The sequence below is a fragment of the Eubalaena glacialis genome, chromosome 11, assembly GCF_028564815.1.
Source record: "Eubalaena glacialis isolate mEubGla1 chromosome 11, mEubGla1.1.hap2.+ XY, whole genome shotgun sequence".
NCBI lineage: Eukaryota > Metazoa > Chordata > Mammalia > Artiodactyla > Balaenidae > Eubalaena > Eubalaena glacialis.
The window spans coordinates 103651250-103678238 of record NC_083726.1 but is presented as its reverse complement, the minus strand read 5'-3'; the positions used below and the strand labels follow the sequence as shown (position 1 = coordinate 103678238).

The 26989-nt window shown below is 36.2% G+C and overlaps 1 protein-coding gene and 1 long non-coding RNA gene across 2 annotated transcripts in view; one reads left to right on the top strand and one right to left on the bottom strand.

Moving 5' to 3' along the window:
* Positions 1-26989, bottom strand: part of SLC15A5 (solute carrier family 15 member 5) — a 91742-nt gene that overhangs the window by 24364 nt on the left and 40389 nt on the right. Inside the window, 2 exon segments of the mRNA XM_061206181.1 lie at positions 3275-3406; positions 12752-12937. Coding sequence (XP_061062164.1) covers positions 3275-3406; positions 12752-12937 — 318 coding nt within the window.
* On the top strand, positions 2063-9430 carry LOC133101413 (uncharacterized). Its single transcript, XR_009702634.1, has 3 exons — positions 2063-2127; positions 9164-9261; positions 9398-9430. It is a non-coding gene; the product is annotated as an uncharacterized LOC133101413 (long non-coding RNA).

Sequence of the window (26989 nt, the reverse complement as noted above, 5' to 3'; positions counted from 1 at the left end):
GACTACCTGGATTGGAATTAATATAGTTTGACTACAGGACCTACTCTTTTAAACATTGTACCACATTACTTCTCCAAATATTTATCAAATGTTTGAAGAGTTGCTATGTGGATAGAAAGCTAAGCTTATCCTATGGAATACAGTTATCAACAGATGGGTAGACTCAGGTTACTTCTCAAAGTAGAGAATTTTTCTGGGCACTGGAAGATGATGGTACATCTTCTAGTTTTTGGTACAATGTTAGACTAGATTACCTCTAAGGTGACATCCAACTGTAAGATTCTAATTTATTGGGATGTGATTTGATGTAACACGGTATTACTATGAACAGAAAAAAAAATTTTCAGAAGTAAATCAAATCAATCATCAGTAATTTAAATGGTGTTCTTTTGAACATAAGTTTAGAGAATCTCCCCTGCACATCCCATGTTGCTAAGATGTCCTCACCATGTGTTCTTGGTAAATCTCCTTTCATGGGCACCAAACTCTGCCAAAATTATATAAACTTTAAAAAATCTATCTCTTACTATGTCTAGAATATTATCAATAATATCCTATATGCAGACCTCCATCCAAGGAGATTGTATTGCAGAAGTAAAAAGCCCTTACACTGTGTGACTCTTAGTAGCTGTTTGATGTATTAAAATCAACATTGGCTGCAAATAAAGATCCTACATGCTGCAACAAAGATCCCATGTGTCACAACTGAGACCCGGCATAGCCAAAATAAAATTAAATAAGTAGATAAATATTGAAGAAAAACATTGGCACTGGTTTCAGAATGCTGGGAGGGTCAGAGCTCTGTCAGATACTAGTGGTGGTGACTGGAGCACTTCATTTTCTTATTTCTGTCTTAATTATTAAATTTCAAAAATGAGGATAGTAATATCAACTTTATAAGATTGCTGTAATAAACCCAGTAATGTATATAACAGGTCCTACCACACTATGCAGATTCTCAATAAAAATTTAGGTTTTCAGTGAAATGTATTTGCAAGAATAGTTGTGCGTGATAAAGAAATTGCCTGGTCTTTCTTCCTGGTTCCTGGGAGATAAACTCTAAAACCATTGAATTTCCTAAGTGATTGAAGTATGTTTGCTATTCATGGTTGGCCTCTTAAGCCCCACCTGATGGTTTATGTTAATGGCATGACTCAGAATGGGAGCTGGCCAGCCAGGAAGACCAACCATATGATTAGAGGGTTGGGGTTTTGAGCCACAGTATATCAGCCCGATCTCTTCAGAGAGAAAAGAGGCTGGAGATTGAGTTCAACTACAATGGCCAATGTTTCAGTCAATCTGCCTACCTAATAAAGCCTCAATAAAAAGTCTGCACACCAAAGCTCAGGTAAGCTTACCTGGGTGATAATACTCTGCGTATTGTCACACACTGATGTGCCAGTTGGGTACCACATCTCTGAGGGTGAAAGAAGCTTCACTTTGGGAACCCTCCCAGACCTTGTTTTATGCCTCTCTCCATTTATCACATTCCCATTTGTATTCTTTTGCTATAATAAAGCTGTAATCCTAAGTATTGTGCTTTCTAGCACAATAAGTATTGTGCTTTCTAGCACAGTGAGGGGGAGTCTGTGGGGAATCTCCATATTTATAGCCAGCTTATCAGAAGTGATGGCAGCCCTGGGGACCTCCAAACTTGTGGCTGATGACTAAAGTGAGAACTGCCTTGTGGAGAACTTAACTTGAAGTTTGGACAGACTCTGGGTCATTTGCTTAAGCACGTATATGAAAAATTTAGACTTATATAAAAGGTAAACTGATAGTAATGTTTGACTTTGCAGTCTTTCTAGAATATGTCAAATGTAATTTGATTATAGACCTTTTTTTTAAGCAAATTTTCAGAAACATCTTCATTGAGTAATGTTGAAGAAAATAAACATGTTCAACAACTAAGATGTTGAGGTAGAGATATAGGTAAGAATTTTCCAAGTTATCTTATAAAATCCTAATACCAGTGCTTTGTTCTTTGTTTGCATTTAAAGAATCTAATCATCAGAGATGTCAACAACTCCTGTAGTTCACACTTAATTGTGACAGTTTGGATTTGAGCCCTTTGAAAACTGGAACCATATCTCACATAATTCCATGTAGCACAGGGCCTGGCACATGGTAAGTATTCAATATATACTTTGGCTTAACTTTCTCAGTCAACTAAGAAAAGAACAGGGTTTGATCTTAACAATCAAGGATTGTAGATTTGTTCCCTAGAACTCTACTATACCTATCATTTAATTCATCACTCAATTTTATTGCTTCCCTACACCCCTGGAAGTTTTGTGATGGTTTGGAAGTTTATTTTGCTTGCCATGGTATTTCTAGTGCCCAATATGGTAATTGGAACAGAGTGGATCCTCCATAAATATTTTTTGAATGGATACCCTAGTGTTACAAGGAGTTTCTCATTCATAGAATTTATGTTTTCCATAGTGTGAACGTAGGTAAGTAAAATTTATTTGTAGAGAATACAAATGAATATTTCTTTACATTATTTTAAAAGTATAACAATAAGTATTTTTGAAAGCAGAGAATAGGCATGCAGTATTTCCCATAAAATAAACACAAGCAAATTTAATAAATTTTAAGCTGTATTAACCTCTCAGAACAAATAAAAGAAAAAGTCTGTAGATTTAAAAAACAGCCAAAGACATTTCACTGTGACAGCTAATCTTTAATGTTATCCTGTTTGATTCTTCTACCAGCCCATATAAGAGTAGTACTTTTTATGTTGCATGTGAATTTTTCAGATTGATTGTTTCTCCTTACCAAAATATCTATAGGGAAAATTTTCCAAGATCAGTTGTCATTCAACTCACAATTTCTCTTTGGTTGCACAGACACTATTTCTGGATAAAGGATCATCCAGATACCCTGTCCTCTTATATTTACACAGGACTTTTACCTTTTCTGAGGGTTACCTATGCCAGCTATGACACATTATGGAATACAGCCCTGTTGAAAGACCTAGTAAGAATATAAGGACCAGTTTGTTTTAAAATACACGAAAGAAAGACAGCAGACAGGGTCTCATGAGAAGTGACATTCTGTAATTACCTCCCCCTATCAAAAGAAAAACAATTCCTAGAAATTAATGAATACAGCAAGAGTCTATTTCCTATCTTAATTCTATCTTAATTGCAAAAGTGGATCAATTAAAAAAAAGACTACACTAGCAAAGCCCCTCTCTTAAGGTTTTGTCTCTCAGTTCTCTAGTCATCAAATCAATATATATATAAGCATACCATGAAACTGTTTTTACCTTCTGAGATGAGGTAGACCAGCTCCACCATCAGTGCCCCCATGAAACAACCAAATCCATTGAACAGTGTCAAACAATTCATAAAGTTTCCTCTGATGGTACTTGGAACAAATCTGTGTGATATTATAGAGACTGAGAAGGAAAAAGGTCAGAATTTAGAACATTCTCTTTAAAATACTTTCATAGATATTCTTCAAATTAGTAGTGATCATACCTCAAAGAAAGTTTACCAAAACAGGCAAAATTTCTGTTGGACTTTGTTAAAGTTACTATAGTAAGCTATATTATGATGTTACAATTTACAGATGTCTACAAGGAATAAAAAATGGCAAAATATATTGCTGTAATGGTACAAGGAAAATTTGATTACTGGTGGTTGAGTGTCCCAATATATTCACCCAAATTTCACCTCAATTTGAATATTTCTTATGAATTTTGGATTGAGCTAAGGCTTGTACTGGATAGTATCATGACAATCTATCAATAAGGTCTATGATTCTGTACTTCTATATACATCATTAGGTTCCCTATAGAAATCTTGAATTTATCATAGAAAACTAGCATGGAGGTTAACAGCATGGGCTCTGGAGTTAGATAAGCTTATACTAAAATCCCGGGTCAACTGTTTACTACCTCTGTGATTTTAGGTATGTTACTTAAACTTCCCAAGCCTCAGTGTTCTGCTCTATAAAATGAGAGTAAGACCATTACTCACTTGCTGGGGTGCTGTGACTGTTACTTGCTATAATATATGTAAAGTGCTTATTACAATGCCGAATAAGGTTAGCTATTTTTAACAGTATTAATTTTACCAAATCAAATAGCCCCTAACTACTTGTGTAAGGCACTGTGCAAAGCCCTTTATATGCACTTAAATTATCCCATTTAAGGAGAGACAATAGCTTAAGCATCGGGTCTCCAAAATGGTTATCTTTTTCCCCCCAAGTCATCGTTGGAGTAATAGTAATGATGGTGGTAAGAGGTTGAACGAAAATCACGGAGCAAAGTTTTTTTAAATTTTCGCTTAAAAATAATTTTTTCAATATCAGAAATAAATGAAATAAGTATATATAATTTTGTACATTCCATATCAACATAACTATGTTAAAATATGCATGGCAATCTAAGGGATAAGCTAAAATATTTATAGTATTTATTATGATATGATATCTGCGATTTGCTTCATAATTATACCACAAAGAGGAAGAAAGTATGTGAATGAAGGTACAAATGAGACAAGTTTGGCCATGTGTGGAAGATTATTGAAGCTGGAACATGAATACATGGGAGTTTATTGTACTCATCTCTCTCTTTTGTGTATGAGTGGCAAAATATTGTAAGTAAACACATTAAATAACATGAACAGTTTTAGCTTTGACTGGCTGAATTATTGGATTTTTACTCTTTTGAACTTTGCAAATTTTTCTACCATGAGAGCTAGTAAATAAACACTAAAGCTCTTTTAAAAAAGAAATGTGGTGATAGAAAACCGATATACCGTAAACACTAAACTTTTAGTTTCCCTCTCTCTAAGAAGAATGAGATTTTATTACCTTCTCCCTTCCCTCTCAGGAAGACTTCACCCCTGGTTTCTCTGTACTTTTACCCCAGTAAAACTCTGCATTTGTCCAGCACTTTTAAATGAACTTACTAACACCTAATGTCAATGTATTCATGTTCCTTCCTGTATTCATTTAACATTTCTGTTTTGCTTTCTGTGTGTTCTTCATGTGTTTTTATTTATCATTTGATAAACATTTAAAGGAGGCTCTGTGCTCCAGATGTGCTGAGTGCTGGGGCTGAGGGTGGGAAAAAGCATCAGTACATCTTTCCTGGATTTTAAGCTCTGGGAGGGCAGAAAGCAGAGATATGCACAATACTAAGGGCGGTGCTAACTGGGCACTTAATACCACAAATAGTTACTGGAGATGAAGGTAATGATAGTGAGAAATAAAATATTGTGAAGAAGGGCTTCAAAGATCAGCACCAGGAGGCCGTGGGTACCAGAGCTCTCTTGTGCAGTGCAAACCACCAGCAGGAGCCCGAGGCCAAGCTCTCAAGGTTTGTTCAGGAAGATCCAGAGTACGAGGGAAATGCTGAAGAGGCTTTGGGAAGAAATGATTCATGGTTATAAAAAGGATGTGGCTTATGAACTTTCCTCTTTATAAATATGAGGAGACAAACAATGGGCAGAAAGACGAAGTAGGCTGATTTCTTTCACTGAGAAAAAGCAGAAACTCTACAAGCCCATTATTACTTTGCTAGTTAATTATTAATCCTGTGCTTTTCTCTTGCTAGAACTTCTGGTGCGGTATATAATTCATGAACACACTTTGCCAGCTCTCTGCCTGCTGGTGAATCTCTCTTTGGTGTCATTTTCATCGTTTTGAAAGCCTCCGGTTCCCTTTTATAGGACTTAGCACTTCAAGTCCTCCGATCTCCAATTCCAGGCGTCTACTTGCATGTTCTGATCTTTTTCGACTTTGGTGGTCATCAGCTTGATTTTTTAGGCTCCATGATACTTCTTTTGGCATGTTGTAGTATAGATATGATCAACAAGTCTGCCACTATTCTAAAATTCTCATTTTACTGTGAAGACACTGTAAAAAATATTCAGTGTACGGGAAAGCTGGTCTTCTTGCCAAAGAGAGCTGAAATGTGTCTCCAGGTGGAGGGTGATTAGTGTTTTGCAAAGATGCCCCATCACAGCATACGTGGAATCTACAAACTCTAGGGCCAGAACTGCCTTCCTGAGGCACCTGGTACTAGGGACTCGTTGCTGGAAATTTCTTTTACTCCAGTTGTTCTTAAACAGTTAAAATGTGTTTATTGCATTTGGTGAGGGGTTATTTTGAACATGTGGAGAAGCACCACAGAACTAGAAAATGGAACTTTATACTATTTCCATTTTCAGGTCATTTTTCCTTCCTCATCCCTAAAAAGCTTCAGCTTTGAATCTCATGTTACCCAGTTACATCACCTAATATTTCTCTTCTGTGCTGTCAGCCACCAATCTCTAAGACGTTTTCCTCTATTCTTCAAAGTCATCAGCTCCCCTCTAATGGTCACGCTCTCCAGTTCCACTTCTGCCTTAATTCTCGGCAATTTTAACACGCACATACATATAGATCATCCTCCCAACCTTCCATCCTGCCATCTCTTGGTTTCCCAGTTCCTTAACCTCCTTTCCAATGTCCTTGTCCTCCACTTGAGATCAGCCACTCACACCCATGGTCACACCCTGAATCTTGCACCCCAGACCAGGGTTGCTGAACTACAGTCAGGTAAGGTCCAGCCTGCCACCTATTTATAAATAAAGTTTTATTGGAACATAGCCGCACCCATTCACTGTATATTGTCTCCGATTGCTTATACACCACAATGACAGAGTTGAGTAGTTGTAACAGAGAGTAGAGTGTAAAACCTAACCATTTACTATCTGACACTTTTAAGAAAAAGTTTGCCAACCCATGCCCCAGAGTAATACTTGTCACCACTCCATAATCTCAACTTTGTGCCTTCCCCTCTGACTACCACCTTCCATCTTCCCAGCTTACTCTTGACTACTCAACCACCAGAACGCTTGTCCTCCTTCAGGGCCTCCACTCCATTAGTCCTTTTATTATTTTCACCTCTTTCATGCCCTTCATGTTCTCACTACTCTTTTTAGTCAAGTTAAGTTCCACTGGATGAGTTAAGTTCAACTGTCAGAGTCATATTCTTCCACATTCCCTCATTTCTTTACCTGTCTCTTGCTTTCTGGAAATTGACTGGCAAAACAATTCTTTATCTGCTACCTCTGCTCCTATATCCATGCAGTCTAATGTGGCTGGAGAAAACCTTATAACCCCATTGACCAACCCATTTTAAATTCCTGCCCACAAACCTCAAATGGCCTCCTTATGCTCCGTGGTAACTTCTATATTATCTCCCTGGTTCCTTCACTCCCCATTGTTCTAGACAACGACTACATGCCTTTCCCCTCTCTTCCAACCCCCAAGATGTCCTCCTTCATCCTCAGCTCATGGCTTGGCATCCTACTTCACTAAAGATATCGAATCAGCTGGAAGAGAATTCCCGTAGAATCTCCACACCATATTTACATACCTGTGAGTTTCTGCATCTACACGCTCGGCCTTCCAATCTGTCCCCATTGATGAACTATGCTTGCTACTATCTAAGCCAAATTCTCAACTTGTATTTTCCTGACACCATCAACTTTCCCTCTCTGTTGAATCATTCCCACCAGAATAATCTGTGATGCCATCATTTTTCTTCCTTAAAAGCAATACAAATAAAAAACCCTTTCTTAACCCTATTCCTTTGTCAGCTACTATTTCATTTCTCTGTTTCCCTTTGTAGCAAAGTTTTTCAAATGAATCGTCTCCAATTCCTCTTGTCCCGTTATCCCTTAAACTTATTCTGGTCAGGCTTTTGAACGTTCCCATTCTGGGCATACAAAAAGCTCTTGCCAAAATCACCCATAACCCACAGATTGTTTAATCCAATAGTCAATTCTCAGTCCTCAGCTTGTTTCATCCATCAGCAGCATTTGACACAGTTGATCATTCCCTCCTCCTGGATACCTTTTCTTCACTTGACTTCTAAGATGTTGCATTCTTGGTTTTCTTCTTTTCTCAGGTTCTTTTCTATCTCCTTTGCAAATTTCTCATCTTCTCCTGAATGTCTTCATAATGGAGTGCCTCAGGGCTCTCAGTTCTTGAATCCTCTTCTCTGTCTACACTGACTTCCTATGTACCCTGACTCCCTTGGTGATCTCAACTAGTCCCATTACTTTAAATACCACTGAAATGCTTATGACTGTCAAATTGCATCTGTCCCCTACTTCAGTACCAAATCGTAGGCTTGGATATCCAATGCCCTATTTGATATCTCTGTTTGAAAGCTCATCCTCAACATGTCCAACATGAAACTCGTGATCTTCTCCTCAAAGCTCACTCCACCGGTAGCCTGTTATCTCTCTATAGATGTCAACTCCATCCTTCCAATTGCTCGGGTCAACAACTTTGATGTCATCGCTGACTCCCCTCTTTCTCTCTCACTCTAGTGGTCTGTCTTCAAATATGACTGAACTTTGACTATTTCTCACTACCTATACTACTTCTTCCTGTTCTGAGACACTCATTTGTCTTCCTTAGATTATTACCTCCATGCATCTATCCTTTCCCTCACTATAGTATATTCTCTACAGCAGAGAGAGGGGTTTTTTTTTTTTTAAGTAAGTGTGAGTAATATCATGTCACTCCTTTTCCCCTGTCACTCAGAGCCCAAGTTGTAGTCTTTACAATGGCCACTTTGACTCATCTCTGACCAGTTTCTCTCTTCCTCACTCCTCCGATTGCATGAGACCCCTTGCACTTTCTTGCCAGACACACCTCCCATCTTTGCATTTACTGACTGCTTTTCCAGCAATGATGTTCTTTACATATATCCATGTGGATGACTCCCTCAACTCTTTCAAGTCTCTGCTCAAATGTCACTTCTCACTGGGGTCTATCCTGACCAATCTCTTAATGCTGCAACCTGCTCCCTCCCTACTTGGCATTTCTGATCCCCCTTTTCCTTTTCTATCTTTTCTTCTTTAGCACTCATCAACTTCTAACATGCTCTATGATTTATTTATTACATTTATTGTGTATTACCTTTCTCCCCTTGGTAGAATATAAGTTCTACAATGGCAGAAATATTTTCTTTCTTTCTTTTTTTTAAGCTGATGTGTCTTAAGTTCCTAGAGCAGTGTCGGGCATATTGTAGACACCCACACAGTATTATTTGAATAAACAAAAACAAGTTATGAGATAGCTGGGGTATACACTGCCATGATTAAGACATAATTTGAAGTGTTTTCTATTTTTTTTTTTCTTGCAGATCATCTTCAATGTTCAACATGACTTTTAGCGGGGTAAAAAATGTCCACTGAAATTTGGGAAGTGATCCACTGTGCTTGCTTTCTCAGTGCTAACAATGTAAGGCACTGTCAGTAATTTGAATAATATATTTTTATTATACTCAAATAGAAATGGCTATAGAGTTCATTCATTCATTAGTTTATTCAATCAATATATACTTATTTATCACCTACCATGTATGTGTACTTTTCAGGAGGGAAGAACACAGAAGAATACATAGATGAACAAGAAAGATCAGAAAATGTACTTCAAGACTGTACATTCTCATGGTGAGAGGCAGGCAATAAACATACACTTATAAATAAGAAAATTTTTGATTCTCACAAGTGTTATTTTTAAAAAATGGAACAGGGTAATGGACTGGAAAATGATGGGATGACCAGGGAATCCTCTCTGACGAGATGATCTTTGAGAAAACTCAATAATGAGGAGAAGCCAGCTGCTTGAAGAGGAAAGAAAAGAGATTCTAGACAGAGAGAAGAAGTTCAAAGGCCTTGGGGCAAAAGTAAGTTTGACACCTTAGAAACACAGAATGAAGATCATTAAATTTCTAGTGAAGCGGTCAGGGGAAAGAATGTTATAGAATGTGGTTGGAGCAGTACACGGAGGCTGAATCATGTGGAGTCTTACTCACCATTTAAGGAATTTATCTCCAAATTCCTATTGTGGAATTTTAAGCAGGGGAACGATAGGACTGATGTTTTAGAAAGAGCAGGATAGCTGTTAAGAGAATGGGCTCGGGCAGGAGAGGAAGCAGGGAGACAAGTTAGGAGGCTCAGAAAGAATTGGGATTAGAGGACTTCCCTGGCGGTCCAGTGGTTAAGACTCCATGCTCCCAATGCAGGGGGGAAGGGTTCAATCCCTGGTTGGGGAAGAACTTGCATGCCTCGTAGCGTGGCCAAAAAAAAAGGAATTGGGATTAGAGACCAGGTGGATAGCAAAGGAGATAGTGAGACAGAGCCAGATTTATTTGTCATTTTTTCATTTTTTAAAATTTTATTTTTAGTGAAGTACAGTTGATTTACAATGTTGTATTAATTTCTGCCGTACAGCAAAGTTTATTCAGTTATACATATAAAGACATTTTTTAATGGTTTTTTTCCCATTATGGTTTATCTCAGGATATTGAATATAGTTGCCTGTGCTATACAGTAGGACCTTGTTGATTATCCATCCTGTATGTAATAATTTGCATCTGCTAACCCCAAACTTCCAGTCCGTCCCTCCCCCACCCCCTCCCCCCGGCAACCACAAATCTGTTCTCTAGGTCTCTGAGTCTGTTTGTGTTTCATAGATCAATTCATTTGGAGACAGGGCCAGATTTAGATTATATTTCAGAGTAAAGACAAAGACTTGCTGTTGGATTGGAGGTGAGAAGTAAGGAGAAGAAAGGGACCTAGGATGACTGGTGAGAAAGACACGATTCTGCTCACTTTCCCAGGTCTCCTGGTGCTCACATTGTGGAAGGTGTGGTAGAAAGAGTTATGAGCCAGACATCTGTGCTCGAGCCCTGAGTCTTGGACTATTAATTTATGTGAAAGGTAGTAACAATAATAACAGTACACGTTACTGCTGCTAATACTGAGTGCTGTCTATATATTCGACACTCTGCTTTTTTCCTCTACGTGAAATATTTCACTTGGTCCTTACAATATCCCTTCCCCATTTTATAGATGATGAGAAAGGCTCAGAAATGCAGAATAATTTTGTCAAGGTCACACAACCAGTCAGTGGCTGAAGTGGGTTTGAATTCAGATCTGCCTGACTTTAAGACCGTAGATATTAACACTTATGCTGTACTGCCTTCCAGAAGAGTGATTCTTGATTTTACAGTTCAAAACACCCTTTCACATTTTATGTCATTTAATTCTCAAGAAGTAGGCTTCATTCCCATTGACTGTTACACTGATGCTGTGATATAAGGAAGAATTATAATTATTTCCATTTTAAAGATCTAAAAGGTGAAGCTTAGTGGTTAAATGAATTTTTAAGGTCACATATGTAGTAAGTGACAAAGCTGTAAATCAAAACAAAGTCTTCTGGTCCCTACCCCATGAGCTCTATAGAGGATAAGTCAGTTGACTTAGTTTGACCTCAGTTTCCAGATGGGTAAATCAGGGATGGGTGGACTAAATGATTTATACTATATGATCTGCCTTTTTAAGTCTATGGTTGTAAGTGCCTCTCTGGCTTTTGTGTGTTGAACCACAGTTGCTTAGCTGGTTGGGGATTTCCTGACTGTATTCACTCATGACCTTCATACATTACCTTTCTTCACATCTAGCCTATAAAATTCTGGCTGACTACTTCCAACAATTTTCTGGAAACATCAGGAAAGTCACAAATATTTGTGTGGTGGCATTCTTTTATACTTCTTTTTTATTCCTTGTAGTGTTAAACAGTGATAGCCACATTTTAGAATCTCATAAAACCTTTTATTTCATGTGGAATGAAATGATTTAAAAGTATAAAAAAGAAGTCTAACATATATATGACTGTAATGACACAATTTTGTTTTGACTTTTTTCAAAGAACTGCCTCAGTATCATATATATGTATGTGTATGTGTGCATGTATATATATAAAATATATATTTCTTTAAGGAATTTAAGAATAACTGAAGATAATAGAATCATTGAAGATTTTAAACAAGTGAAATGGTTAGAATTGTCATTTAGGATAATTACTCAAAAGGTTGTGAATTGAGTAGCTAGAACGGGAGAGATGTTAAAGGTAGGAAGAGTTAGGAAGTTATAAAAATAATCTTGGTAAAGTATAATTGGTGCTTGAGTTACAATCAGGATTCCCCATACAGGGAACTATAAGGAAGATAGAAATATAGGATGCAATAGATCACACTGATAAATACACACACACACATATTTCTGTGCAAGAAGTCACAGAAATATTTTGATGAATTTTAAAGTGCCTAGTTTAATTAATATCAGCCATCTAGATATGCCAGAAAATGCTTGATTTTAATAAAGTTACTTTGAACCTGTCTTATGAAACACTAGTGGTCCCACTTAATTTAGTGTAATTTAATTTAAAGACATTGAGTTGTCCGGAAAATTGACTCAAATTTTCATTGCATTTGCATGCTTATATATCCTCAAAGTACATTAGAAATGTCATTTTTGGAAGGAGTATATATGTGAGTTTATCTATGAATGAGAGGGAGCGGGGTGGGAAGAGGGAAGGGAGAAGAGGAGAGTTTGCATCTGCATATATCAGCTGTGTCTTCTAGATTTTAGCAAAGTTTTTTCCTCCTGTCGCGTATCTGACCAAATGATTACTGCCTTTAACCAGGTTAGTAAATCTTCTGTTCCATTCTATCTATATTCAGGTAGAATTAATCATAGTCTATATGTAGTAAAGGAAGGAAGAGTAATTATACATTTTTTAAAAATGAGGGTGATGCATAGACTTGTTCTGAAGCATTGCGGGAAATCTCCAGGGTGGGACTAGATCTCCAGCTGCTTGAGGTGATGTGTTCTGTGTGAAGACTCAGCATGTTCTAACAGGTGGTGAAAAAATTGTTACTCACAGGCTGGGTTGACCAGAGTTTCACCCACTCCAAGTAAAACGTATTGAACCAGGTGGAAACAGGGCATGGAGGAAACGGTGACAACTTTGCCTGAAAGAGGCTGCTCGACTGGATGGAAGTGCTTTCTGTGTATTTCAAAGAAGCCAGCCACCATCACAGACAATGCAGCAGAAAGATTGCCAGCAACTAAAGACAAAGAATGAAAAAGAAAAAAAAATTTAAAAGAGCCCCCAAATCAGTGTAATACGCTATAGCATTTCTTACACATGGACAGTAGAGGATGTATCCTCAACATCTGTTGTTTTTGCTGTTGTTCTGGGGATATCCAGATGCCAGCTAACTGTGTTGTGTGATTTTCCTGTGCTCCGGCTCTGGTCTCTCAGAAATGGCTACATTAGTTCCCTATTTCCTGACTTACTGGTTACATGGCCTCAGTTATTTAACCTCATTATCTCTTTCCTCAGCTCTAAGATGGGGTTAAAGACACTTACTTTGTAGGATGGCTATGAGATTTAAAGACAATGTACAGTTATTATTGTAATGGTTCCTGGTAGCAATTAGTAGCAATTATTATTGAAGCTAAAGCAATGGTTTTGAACTTTTATCCTCAGATAAGTTATATTATTCTGATAACTTTTTTAGATATATCTGAATCAAAAATGATTTGGGAAAATTTTAAATAAAATGATCTCTTTATAAGATTTTAATTATTATTGAAACAGTTTTGAAATAACCTGTAAGCATTATCAGTCCTCAGTTTTCTGACATTTCTCTAATCTTCTCAGAAAAAGTAAAGCAGCTATTACAGAATTAAAGACTAGAAACTTTTGCTTAGGAAAAAAATATTAAAGGTGAATTAACTAGGAAACAAATATAAATGGAAGCAATTATTCAGATAGTGGTTCAACTTTTCTCTTTTACTTTGAAGGAATTATCTGGGAAATTTTTGTTGAAAATGAGTAGAGATTTTGTTACAATTTTGTTACAGTTTATATCTACTGCAACCATTCCATTTCTCAATTTATCATTCATATTACTGGACTTAATCCCATTGTTAGAGCAGAGGCAAACTTTAGCTTGATGGAATTTACTTGAAATTTAGAGATAGTCACCTTTTGCTAACTTGCATAAAATTTCAGATAAGGCAAAGCTTTCAATTCAGAAAAATCAATCTGATGTTTAAATAGCTTAGTGTTTGTTTTGGTTGATAGAGAAACTGGTAGGTAAATTTTTTGATTGTATCTCAGCATTTAAATGTATCCATAAAATCTGCTCTTTACTGAGACCTCCAGAAATAGAAGGTGTAAAAAAGGAGGAAATCTGAATAACAGAAAATTTGAGGAATTTAAAAATTTATTATTACTTTAAATTAGGTTCCATGAAGGCCCATTCATAATGAAGTAGAGATTTTGGTTCTGTTCACAGTTCATATTTAAAAAAGGAATTTTAATATTATCTACCTTTAAGATAAAATTCATCACAGGATTTATCTAGATTACTTGGCACATTAAGACTCACCAGAAAGAGACCTAAAATGTCAATTCAATTTAATATTTACTCTGTTACTGCTATATGTAAAGGAGTTTGCTAGGGCAGTTGGGGGGTGTAAGATAAAAAATATTTGTTCTCAGTCATTGCAGACTCATATTCAATTCTATAAGAAGAATTTACTTCTAGCTGGAGAAGGGAGATAAATCATTTCATGCTTGAAAGAAAGAAAGGTTTCAATAGGAGGTGAAGGTAGTACAAATGGCCTGAGCAAAAGCACAGAGTTGTGAGGGTGTCAGAAAAATTTTCAGAATGGTGAGAAACTCAAGTTATTTGGGAATCAGGGGAGAAGATAGATTGGGGTCAGATCATAAGAGGCATTTAATATATTTTTTAGGAATTTGGAAATTACTCTGAAGATAATGGAACCATGGAAGATATTAGACACAAGTGAAATGATTAGAATTGGAATTTAGGGTGATTACGCTAAAGACCGTGTGTGCTGGTTGACAGAATGGGAGTGATATTGAAGGTAGGAAGATAAGGAATTAAAAAGTAATCCTAATAAAGTATAAAGGAGTTTTGAGTTACAATCAGGGGTCCCACTTCTAGGAAATATAGATGGCAGAAACATAAGATGCAATAGATTCCACTGATAAAAACCATAGCAACTGAAGCAGGGATCAAGGAGGAAGCAGATGTCAATGTTGACTCTGAGTCTAGGGGACTGGAGAGATGCTAGTAACAATAATAAATATAAGACTCACAGTAGATATGGAGAAAATAAATTTGATTTTGGGTTGAGAGAGAGGTGCAAAGAGATAATCTAAAGAGAAGTGGTCAGAAAACAACCAAAAATGTGAGTTATAGGTCACATTGGTTGAGTCAAGAGAGGAAGATTTATGAAACCATCTACACAGAGTTGGAATTTAGGGTCAAGTGAAACTGAAAGATAATTGGGGAGAGAAAGAAGAGAACATCTAAGCAATGTCTTCATATTTGCATTTGGGGGCAAGAAAGAGAAGTAAAACCACTGAAAGAAAAGTCAGAAAGATAGGTCACTACACTTTGAAACAAACACAACATTGTAAATCAACTATACTTCAATGAAAAAAAAAATTTTTTTTAATCACAAAAAAAGAAAGATAGTTCACATCTAAGGGAAGGTTTCAAAGAGGATACTCAAAACTGACCTTTTTATTTTTTCCCCTAATTCCTCTCCTTCATTCTTCTTCAACTCCTCCAGTACCTTCATGTACTCAGAGCAGAAATCTGGGGTCCCTTCTCTTTCCCCCAGCCTCTAAATATATAATTAAGTTCTCCGAAAATTATTTCCAGAATATATTGTGAATCAACCTGCTTCTCTCCATAGCCACTGCTATCATTCTAACCTAGGTTATTAACCTTTTTAACCAGACTGTATGCAATACCATATTAGCTGGTCTTTCTGTTCCCACTTTTGCCCATCTGTAACCTACTAAGCACCTAACAGTCGGTGATCTTAGATAAATGCAAATTCAATGTTACTCTTCTGCTTGATTTCCTTCTATAGATTTCCATGCCCTTAGGATGAAATCCAAAATCCTTAACATGGCTTGTATGTTCTTGCCTGTGCTCATCCCTGCACTTTAACTGCTTGCTGCTTTCTCATCTCTGATCACATTTCAACCACATCCATCTTCTTTGTTTTTCTTGACCACCTTAAACTTTCTCAACTTAGAGCCCTTGCTTTGTTCTTCTCTCTGAAACATTTTCCCCTACTCTTCACCTGCCTATTTATCCTTCAGGTGTGCATTTCATAATCTAAATTAGACCCTGCCTGTTAATCTCTCTATAATACCCATTTAATTCACCACACTTACCACAATCTGAATTTAAATAATTTTGGTGTGTCCATTTGTACCATGATTTTTTCAGTGACTTTACTGGAAGCTTCATGAAACTAAGAACCAAGTTTGTTTTTCTTACCAATTTCTTGCTACCAAGAAAAGTGCCCTGATTCACAGTAAGTAACATACATATATACATTCACACACAGATACATACGGATGCACATGTGAATAAATAAATGACCATACTGTTAAATATGTTGAGATATAGAGGATAATAAAACATGTGGCAAGTCAACTGTATTTCTAAATGGATTATTGGTTATCTTTTAATTCAACAGAACTCCTATGATGGAATCAGAAAGCAAGGACTTGAAGAATCAATGGGTAGTAAATATGTGTAAATGGTGTCATCCATTCTTTTAGGAAGTTTGGTGTGCAAGAAAGGAGAAAGCTAAATAAGTTGCTGGAGAAGTTAGCAGGATCACAGGGAGCTGTTTCATAAGACATGGAAGGCTTGACCATGTTTGTATGCAGAGGGAAGGAGCCACTGGGGGTGGGAAAAATTAAAGCTATAAAAGCAAGAAATAAATAATATAAAAATGTCCTGAAGTAAATGAGAGAGGAAAAAAGGATCATGGGACCAAAAAGTTTCATAGCAAGGAGAAAAAAGAATCATCCTTTAAAAGAAAAGAGAAAATGTATAGAATATTTAGAATACACAGAATGTTAAGAACTAGAAAGGTGAATTCAAGGATATATATGTACCATATGACCTTAAGATTGCAACTTAGAGGGGCCAATCACTTGCTAAGAGTAAGTGGATGAGGATGAAGTTGAGGGAATAGAGGGGAAATGTTTTCAACAACCACTGTTGATGGATTTAGCTGAAGATGGAATGTCTATGGCCTTAAAATTAAAGTTGGTGGTTGTGATTTGCAGCTTATATTAGTGAGCCTTTTTTGAGATGTAAGCTTAGGTTATTTGATCTTTTTTCTTTTTAATGTAGGTGTTTATCACTATAAACTTCCCTCTTGCTACTGCTTTTACTGTGCCCCACAAGTTTTAGCATGTTGTGTTTTCCTTTTCATTTGTCTTGAGACACTTAAAATTCCCCTTTGATTTCTTCTTTGACCCACTGGTTTTCCAAGAGTGTGTTAATTTTCATATATTTGTGAGTTTTCCCATTTTCCTTGTGTTATTCTTTCTAGTTTTATTCCATTGTGGTAAAAAAGATACTTAGAATGATTTCAACCTTCTTAAATTTTACCTCTCAAGGAGCTAGAAAAAGAAGAGTAAACTAAGCCTAAAGTTAGCAGAAGAGAGAAATAATAAAGATTACAGCAGAAATAAATAAAATGGAGAATAGAATATTCAATAGAACAGATTGATAAAACTGAGTTGTTTTTTTCTTTTGAAAAGATAAACAAAATTGAAAAACCCTTAGCTAGACCAACCAAGAAAATAAGAGAAAAGACTCAATTAAATCAAATCAGATATGAAAGAGGAGATGTTACAACTGATATCACAGAAATATAAATGATCATAAGGCACTATTATGAACAATTATACTCCAACAAAGTGGACAACCTAGACGAAATGAATACATTTCTAGATAATAACAACTTACCAAGACTGACTCAAGAAGAAATAGAAGGCCTTACAGATGAACCAGTTTGCAAGGCAGAAATAGAGACACAGATGTAGAGAACAAACGTATGGACACCAAGGGGGGAAAGCGGGGGTGGTGCGATGAATTGGGAGATTGGGATTGACATATATACACTAACGTATAAAATAGATGACTAATAAGAACCTGCTGTATAAAAAAAATAAAATAAAATTCAAAAAAAAAAAAAAAAAGCGTTCTTTGCCCCTACTTCTAAATAGACATCCAGGCTTATTAATTCTTTTGATGCATATTGCTAAATTGCTCTAGGAAGGATTATACCATTTTGATATCCTGTCAATACTGTCGGAGAGTGTATATTTATCTTCTTCATCACATTTAAATTGTCATCATTTTTAAAAGCAAAACTTGTTTTTTAATAAAATGCAATACTTTATTATAAATAAATTAGAAAACTATAGATTAAAAATAAAGAAGAAATAGAAGGCCTGAATAGACCAATATTAGTAAGGAGTAAGGTAATAAGAAACCTCCCAACAAAGAGAAGCCCAGGACCAGATGATTTCACTGGTAAATGCTACCAAACATTTAAATCCTTCTTAAACTCTTACAAAAAATAGAAGAGGGAGGGTTACTCCCAAACTCATTTTATGAGTCTAGTATCACCACAGTACCAAAGCCAGATGAAGACACTACAAGAAAAACTGCAGGCCAATATCCCTGATGAATATGGATGAAAAACCCCTCAACAAAACGTTAACAAACCAAATTCAATAGCACATTAAAAGGATCATACATTGTGATTAAATAGAATTTATCCCTGGGATGCAAGGATAGTTCAACATCCATAAATAAATAAATGTGATACACCACATTAACAGAAAAATAAAAATCACATGATCATCTCGAAAGATGCAGAAAAGGCATTTGACAAAATTCCACGCCTTTTACGATAAAAACTATCAACAAAATAGGTATGGAAGGATTTTACCTCAATATGATAAAGACCATATAAGAAAAGCCCACTGCTAACATAATACTCAATGGTGAAAAACTGAAAGCTTTTTTTCTAAGATTTGGAACAAAGCAAGGATACCCACTCTGGCCACTTATATTCAACATATTGCTGGAAGCCCTAGCCAGAACAATTATTCAAGAAGAAGAAATAAAAGACATCCAAAGTGGAAGGAGAGAAGTAAAATCATGCAGATGACATGACCATATATGTAGAAAATCCTAAAGAATTCACCCCAAAAATTTATTAGAACTAATAAATGAATTCAGAAAGGTTTCAGGATTCAAAACTAACATACAAAAATCACTGTGTTTCTATTCACTAACGCTATACTATCTGAAAAAGAAATTAAGAATATAATCCCATTTACAATAGCAACAAAAAGAATAAATACTTAGGAATGAAGTGGACCAAGATGGTGAAAGACTTGTACACTGAAAGTTCTAAAACACTGATTGAAGAAATTAAAGCATATATAAATAAATAGACATGACATACTCATGGATTGGAAAAACTAATATTGTTAAAATGTCCATATTATTTAAAGTGGTGTATAGATTCAATGCAATCTCTATTAAACCCCCAATGGCACTTTTTACAGACAGAAAAAAATAATCGTAAAATTCACATAGAGTCATGGAAGACCCTGAGAGCCAAAACAATTTTGAGCAAGAAGAACAGAGCTGAAGGCATCATACTTCCTAATTTCAAAATATATTACAAAGGTACAGTAATTAAAACAGTATGATACTGCATAAAGGCAGACATAAAGACCAATGAAACAGAATAGAGAGCCCAGAAATAAACTCACACGTTTATTATCAACTGATCTTTGACAAAGGTGTCAAAAATACAATGGGGAAGGATAATATCTTCAAAAAGTAATGTTGGGTAAATTGGCTATCCTTATGCAAGAGAATGAAATTAGATCACTATCTCATGCCATTCACAAAAATTAACCAAAAATGGATCAAAGATTCAATTGTTAAGACCTGCAACTGCAAAACTCCTAGAAGAAAACATAGGGTAAAAGCTTTGGTCTTGGCAATGCTTTCTTGGATATGACAGCAAAAGCAGAAGCAACAAAAGCAAAAATAGACAAGTGTGACATCAAACTAAAAAGCTTCTGCACACAAAGGAAATAATCAATAAAATGTAAAGGAAACCCACAGAATAGGTGCAAATGTTTGCAGGCCATATATCTGATAAAGAGAACTCCTACAACTCAGTAGCCAAAACAAACAAACAAAATAATCTGATTAAAAATGAGCAAAGGAACTAAATAGACACTTCTCCAAAGAAGACATACAGATGGTCAACAGGTATGTGAAAAGGTGTTCAACATCACTAATCATGGACTTCCCTAGTGGTGCAGTGGTTAAGAATCCACCAGACAAGGCAGGGGACACAGGTTCGACCCCTGGTCCGGGAAGATCCCACATGCCATGAAGCAACTAAGTCCATGCACCACAACTACTGAGCCTGCGCTCTAGAGCACACACGCAACTACTGAAGCCTGCATGCTCTAGGGCCCACATGCTGCAATTACTGAGCCCACGTGCTGCAACTACTGAAGCCCTCACACCTAAAGCCCGTGCTCCACAACAAGAGAAGCCACTGCAATGAGAAGCCCGCACACTGCAACGAAGAGTAGCCCCCACTTGCCGCAACTAGAGAAAGCCCGCGTGCAGCAACGAAGACCCAACGGAGCCAAAAATAAATAAAAATTTTTAAAAACTCAATAATAATCACGGAAATGCTAATCAAAACCACAATGAGATATCACCTCACTCCTGTCAGAATGGCTATTATCAAAAAGACAAGAGATAATAAGGTGGTAAGGATGTGGAGTGAAGAACTCTTATACACTCCTGGTGGGAATATAAAATGGTGAGCCATTATGGAAAACAGTATGGAAGTTCCCTCAAAAAATTAAAAATAGAACTATTATATGATCCAGCAATCTGGGTATGTATCTAAAGGAACTGAAATCAGAATTTTGAAGAAATATCTCCATTTACATGTTCATTGTAGCATTAGTTACAATAGCCAAGACATGCAAACAACATAATGTCCATCAATGGATAAATAGATAAAGAAAAATGTGGTGTATACACACAATGGAGTATTATTCAGCCTTAAAACAGAAAGAAATCAAGCGATTTGTGACAACATGGATGAACTTGGAGAACATTTTGCTAAGTGGAGTAAGCCAGACATGGAAGGACAAATACTACATGATATCACTTTTATATGGAATATAAAATAATCAAGCTCATTGAAACAGAGAGTAGAATGGTAGTTGCCAGGGGCAGGAGGAGGGAGAAATGAGGAGGTATTCATCAAAGTATACAAAGTTTCCGTTATACTAGATGAATAAGTCCTAGAGATCTACCGTACAACACAGTACCTATAGTTAATAATATTCTATTATATACTTAAAAAATTTGCTGAGTGGGTAGATCTTATGTTGTGTTCTTTTTTTAAAATAAATTTATTTATTTTTGGCTGCGTTGGGTCTTTGTTGCTTGCACACGGACTTTCTCTAGTTGCAGTGAGCGGGGGATACTCTTTCATTGCAGTGCGCGGGCTTCTCACTGCGGTGGCTTCTCTTGTTGCAGAGCACGGGCTCTAGGCATGCAGACTTCAGTAGTTGCAGCACACAGGTTCAGTAGTTGTGGTTTGCGGGCTCTAGAGCACAGGCTCAGTAGTTGTGGTGCACGGGCTTAGTTGCTCCACAGCATGTGGGATCTTCCTGGGCCAAGGCTTGAACCCATGTCCCCTGCACTGGCAGGCAGATTCTTAACCCCTGCACCACCAGGGAAGCCCTATGTTGTGTTCTTATCACACACAAAAAATTATAAACTATTTGTAGGTCAATCATACCTCGATAAAGGTTTATTGTTGTTGTTTTTTAAAGAGACTTATTGGATTATTTTAGGAGGGTTCAACAGCTGATCAATAGGAATTGACAAATGAAATACAGAGAAAATGAAGGAGAGGAAATTATTTTTTAAAAATAACAGAACATTTCTCTGAATGAAAGAGTCCACCTGGTGAACAGTACAGTGGTTGAAAAGACCTTCACCAGGGCACAATAATATGACATTTTGGAATATCATAGGTAGGGAGAAGAGTGTTCCAGTTAGGAAAAGAGGTCATAAACATAGGAATGAACATCAGAAGGGCACTGGGCTTCTCAATAGTCATTCAAGTCCCTGATGACGATAGAGCGATGGTTTTAAAATTCTGAAGAAAAGTGATTTCAACTTAGAATTCTATGTACAACCAATTAATCAAGTATGAGGGAGGGTAAAGGAGACTTTGTAGTCACATAAGTACTTGGAAATTTTACCTCCACATACCCTTTCTTAGAAAGCTGCTTAGAGATAAAGGGTAATAAAAGAGGGAGTAAACCAAGAAAGTGGAAGAGAGGTAAGCAAGAGACCTAACAGAGGCAAGCACCGCGCGGCAGATCTAGAGTCGAGATAGAGAACAAAGACGTGGAAGTCTGCAAGATTTCCGGAAGAAAAGGGGCCATTAGTACATTACCCTGTATGTGTTAGTACTGGGAAAAAGCTAGTGGTAACTGGTAGAGCAGTTTGCAAATTTAAGGAAACTTTTAAATTAAATAACTGGTGGGAATTTCCTGGCAGTTCAATGGTTAGGACTTCATGCTCTCACTGCCAAGGGCCCAGGTTCAATCCCTGGTCAGGGAACTAAGATCTCACAAGCTGTGTGGTGAGGTCAAAAAAAAAAAAAAATTGGGGAAAATCACCTACTTATTAAGTGCAGAAAAATAAATTCTTTCTTTGGTTTTGTAATGATATATATATGATTATTGTTTAAAAATATTTTATAATCATATTCTTTAGCAATATTAACTTAGACAAATAACACCTAAAATTTAAAAATGATTTACCTCTGGAAATTATGACTGGATGTAGAGAAAGCAGGGGCCAGACACTTTTAACTTATTGTTAAAAAACTTTCAGTACTATTTGTTTTCTGACCTACCACACTTCCCTGAATCTCAGATTAATTTAACCATATGAGTAAACGTTCTTATGTACCACTGAAAAAGGAAAAAATGCTGCCAATCTAGCATAATATGCAACCCAATTTCATACACACACACACACACACACACACACACAATTGATTGAATTGTGTTCCTTCAAAATTCATATGTTGAAGCCCTAACCCCCAAAGTGATTATTTGGAGACAGAGCCTTTAAAGAGGTAATTAAGGTTAAATGAGGTCATAAGGGTGGGGCCCTAAGCCAATATGACTGGTATCTTTGTAAGCAGAGGAAAAGATACCAAGTCTGTGCATACACAGAGGAAAGGAAGGCTGACAACACGGCAAGAAGGCAGGCCATCTGCAAGCCAAGGAGAGAGGCCTCAGGAGAAATTAAACCTGCCAACACCTTAATCTTGGACTTCTAGCCTCCAGAACTGTAAGAAATAAATTTCTGTTGTGAAAGCCACCTAGTTTATGGTATCTTGTTCTGATAGCACTAGCAAACTGATCACAGATATGTTCAGATATTACATACAAATTAAATTGTTCAAATTGTGCAATTAAATTGTAGGATAGTCCCATGAACTATAAAGAAGGTGTTAAGGTAGATAGAAATAAGTTTTCAAAATTTCTTGGCTTTCTTGTTTCAGAATTTGAATTCTATGAGTATCTTCTATGATACCTCTCATTCTAACTAATTTAGTGTAAATCTAGATAAAAAATATCATGTCCACCCCCCCCCCTTTTTTTTTGGTCATCACCTGTCCTATGTAAAAAGGCTTATAGTGATATTTTATCCAGGAATGTTTATAGCATTAGAGACAATAGTTTAGACAAGAGATAAGCACATTTTATAAAAGGCCAGTAATAAATATTTTAGTTTTTGTGGGACAAAAGGCAACATTTTGAAGATATGTAGGTACTTATGTTACAAGAGATAGAATAAATTTCTACAAATTTTTTTATTGATGAAATTCAAAATAATTCTTTTTGGGGGGGATGCAATTTCACTTCATTGGTATTCAAAGTTATCATTTCTTATCAAATCAATTGCAAATGTTCATCTGTGAAAACAATTCGTAGTTTGCAAACAGTGCAAAAGCAAATCGTGGGCCAGATTTGGCCCATGAGTGTAGTGGTTGGCCAAACCTTGGTTTAATCATCAGTTTTTATTGCCTACTGATGAATTTTAGCTCTGACGATGGGGAATTGTGGCATTTTTACCTGGCCCTCTGTTTCCTGTACATAGGCATGGAATGTGAGAGAGAAGTCTCTTGCCCTCTTGCTCTGTCCTTGAAACTCAAAGTACAGTCCCTGATCAACAGCTTAGGGATCACCTGGGAGCTTGCTAGACATACAGAATCTCAAGCTTCATCCTAGAAGGACTGAATCAGATCTGCATTCAACAAGATCCAAGAAGATTTCTACACACATTAAACTTCTCTAGCATAGAGCACTATGAGACCTGGTCTAGGAAAATCCAATGAAAGATAGTTCTCCAGACAATTTCAAGCAAAGCACAAATATTTAACTCATTTACCTAGATATTTTAGGGCAAAGTGTATTTCACCTGAAGCATCTAGGTAACTACATTTGCTTTTTATTTGCTACTGCACTCTGGTGCAAGTGAAAAATGGCTTTTTAAAAATTCATAACAAAGTTGGATTCCAACCTAAATTTAATCTGCTCCATATTTATTCCTAACTTCTATTAGATCATAACTCGTCCAAAGCAGAGTGCAGTTTATCAGAATGTACACATTTTACACCTCTAGCAGATCTCTATTTACAAGATAAAGCACATGGTTCCAAAGGAGATATTATATTCAGATAAATAATGTATGTTTTAATATTGGCTGTGTGATTGTAGACAGGTCTATAAAAGTCTTAAAGCTCTTATAGTTTATTCTATTATCCCACCATGTAATAATTTTCCAAACTAGACCACAATGAAATTTTTAAAAGTCAGAATTTATTCAAACATTTCGGTTGTACTTGCCATTTCCTATTGAAGCAGAACCTAATACTACAATATAGATATGTTAAGATTCTTCCATTATTGGCTAAATTTACCTCACTGAGAAAACTATGGGTTTTTTATGTGCAGTTTGATGTATGAGTCTCTGATATGTAACACAACAGTAAGTATGGAATTCTATTGAGTCCTTGAGAAATTGCCCTTGGATCCATGATTTTGGAAAATTCTGAGAATATGAAATTAGCTAATGTAAGAATATACTGGTGTCCATAAAACACTCTTATAGAGACAGCTGTGATTTTATCATCATACGTATCTGCTGCCTTTGTGGAAGATCTTTCTCACCCACTATTAGAATGGCATATGTTTTTTGCTTTATTGTTTCTCCTACTAGTGGTATGTTCCTGTATTTGAATTGAGCTATCCATATTCTGTCTTTCGTTTCTCTTTAGACCACTGGGAACTCATTTCAGGAGATTCAGCTTCAGTTTATGTTTTAACTTCTGAATCTGGAACAGGTAACTCATGTACATGGAGATCAGTTATACAAATGTATCTGTAAGGCATAAATTATTGCTTCAGATGGCTTACTAGATGGTCTACTTCACCTCAAATTTAATTCCAGTGTTCATGTCAACTTTAAAAGTAAGAACCTGAGAACATTAACGTGCTTTTATTAAACAAGTGAACAACCAAATGAACGAGTTATTCAGGCTAGATATTTGCATGTTACTTCTTTTAGTGTTTATACACTTCCTCTTGCCAGGTATTTTGCGATGGGTATACACTGATGTTTCTTGGGAAAATGTCACAGTTCTAAAAACTATAATAGAGAAAAAGTAGTTTTGATGAAATAATCCTACTTTCAATGAAGGTGACTGGATCTCTGACTTGGTTTTTAATTTATCAAGCATTTTGATTCCAACCAAAAAGAAATTTTATATCACTGCCAATTATTAGAACTAGTAGAAGTTAATGGTTATATAAAAAGGAACCAACACCTTGGCTGTACCTATATCATAAAAGACTTTAAGTTAGAATTTGAATTTTCAAGTTTTATTTTAAAGAGGAAGTTCTGGCAGATATTTGAATATACTTCATCTGCATTTCAATATCAGTGCTACTTAAAAGCCAAGATAATTGCTACCTACTGTGTTGTACACTTCTGCTTTGTATAAGGCTTAATAACAATCTTAATTAGGCTAATTTTAGTCAGATTAATACTTGTGTGTCAGCACTAGCTACTAAATGCCACATACTCCAGGACTTTAATTAATGACAAGGAAAGGAAATACTCATGGTGTAAACATTTTTGAACTGAAAAAGGCTAAAACAAAGGATATCCAATGATGACAGAGGATAAATCACAATATCACTGATTCTAGATTTTTAGTATATTAAGGTTGACTTTTAAACAGACAAATCTGTCACATGTAACATTAGGAAAATACAGTCTTGATGAAACACTCTGAGCGTATCAAACCTTTGCCTTTCACAGTTCTGGAAGGTTTGGAGATTTTTTATTGTTGGTACTTTGGTACACTTGTTGATTTCTTTAGCTGATAAACTCAAGAATGTCCTATCTTGAATAAGAAACTCCTCTTTCGTTGCATTGTTTATGAGCTAGATGAAGGAAAGTGAGCTCATTTTTTTCCCTTTATTAAATTTCTAGTTTGACCAACTGAATGAGATTTCTCTATCCCTCACTCTTGGCCTGGGCTGTGATTATCCATGTCAAACACTAGGCATCATCATTGTCTATACCATCTGCCTCCTTAAACATTATGGGGAACGACTGAATGTGAAAGGGAGTGGGGGACTCCAGGAGCAACTACTCATTGTGATGACAAAAGAATTTTTCATTCACTTCATAGCCTTAATTGGAAATAGCAGTCAGGATTCCAAATTAACACTGATAACTTCTATAATCTAAGAACTATGCATGGCTGGTAAGTGGAATAATGATAATGATTATGATGATGATGCAATGGGCTTAGAATTAGAAGGTCTGAATTCAAATAAGACATTATCTTTGAGACCCTTGACCTAGTAAATGATGAATTATCATGAAGTTAAGTGGGGTATGTATATGAAGGTGCCTAGGTTCCAATTAGGAATTCATAAATATTTGTATGTTCATAATTTATATACTTATATACTTCACTCACATTTTCAAGGCACTTGGGTTCAAAGTGAAAGTAAATTTTAATGTTAGATTAATTCAGTTCTGTAAATTACTATCAAAAAGTACCCTAGGTTTATGTTTATATGTCCT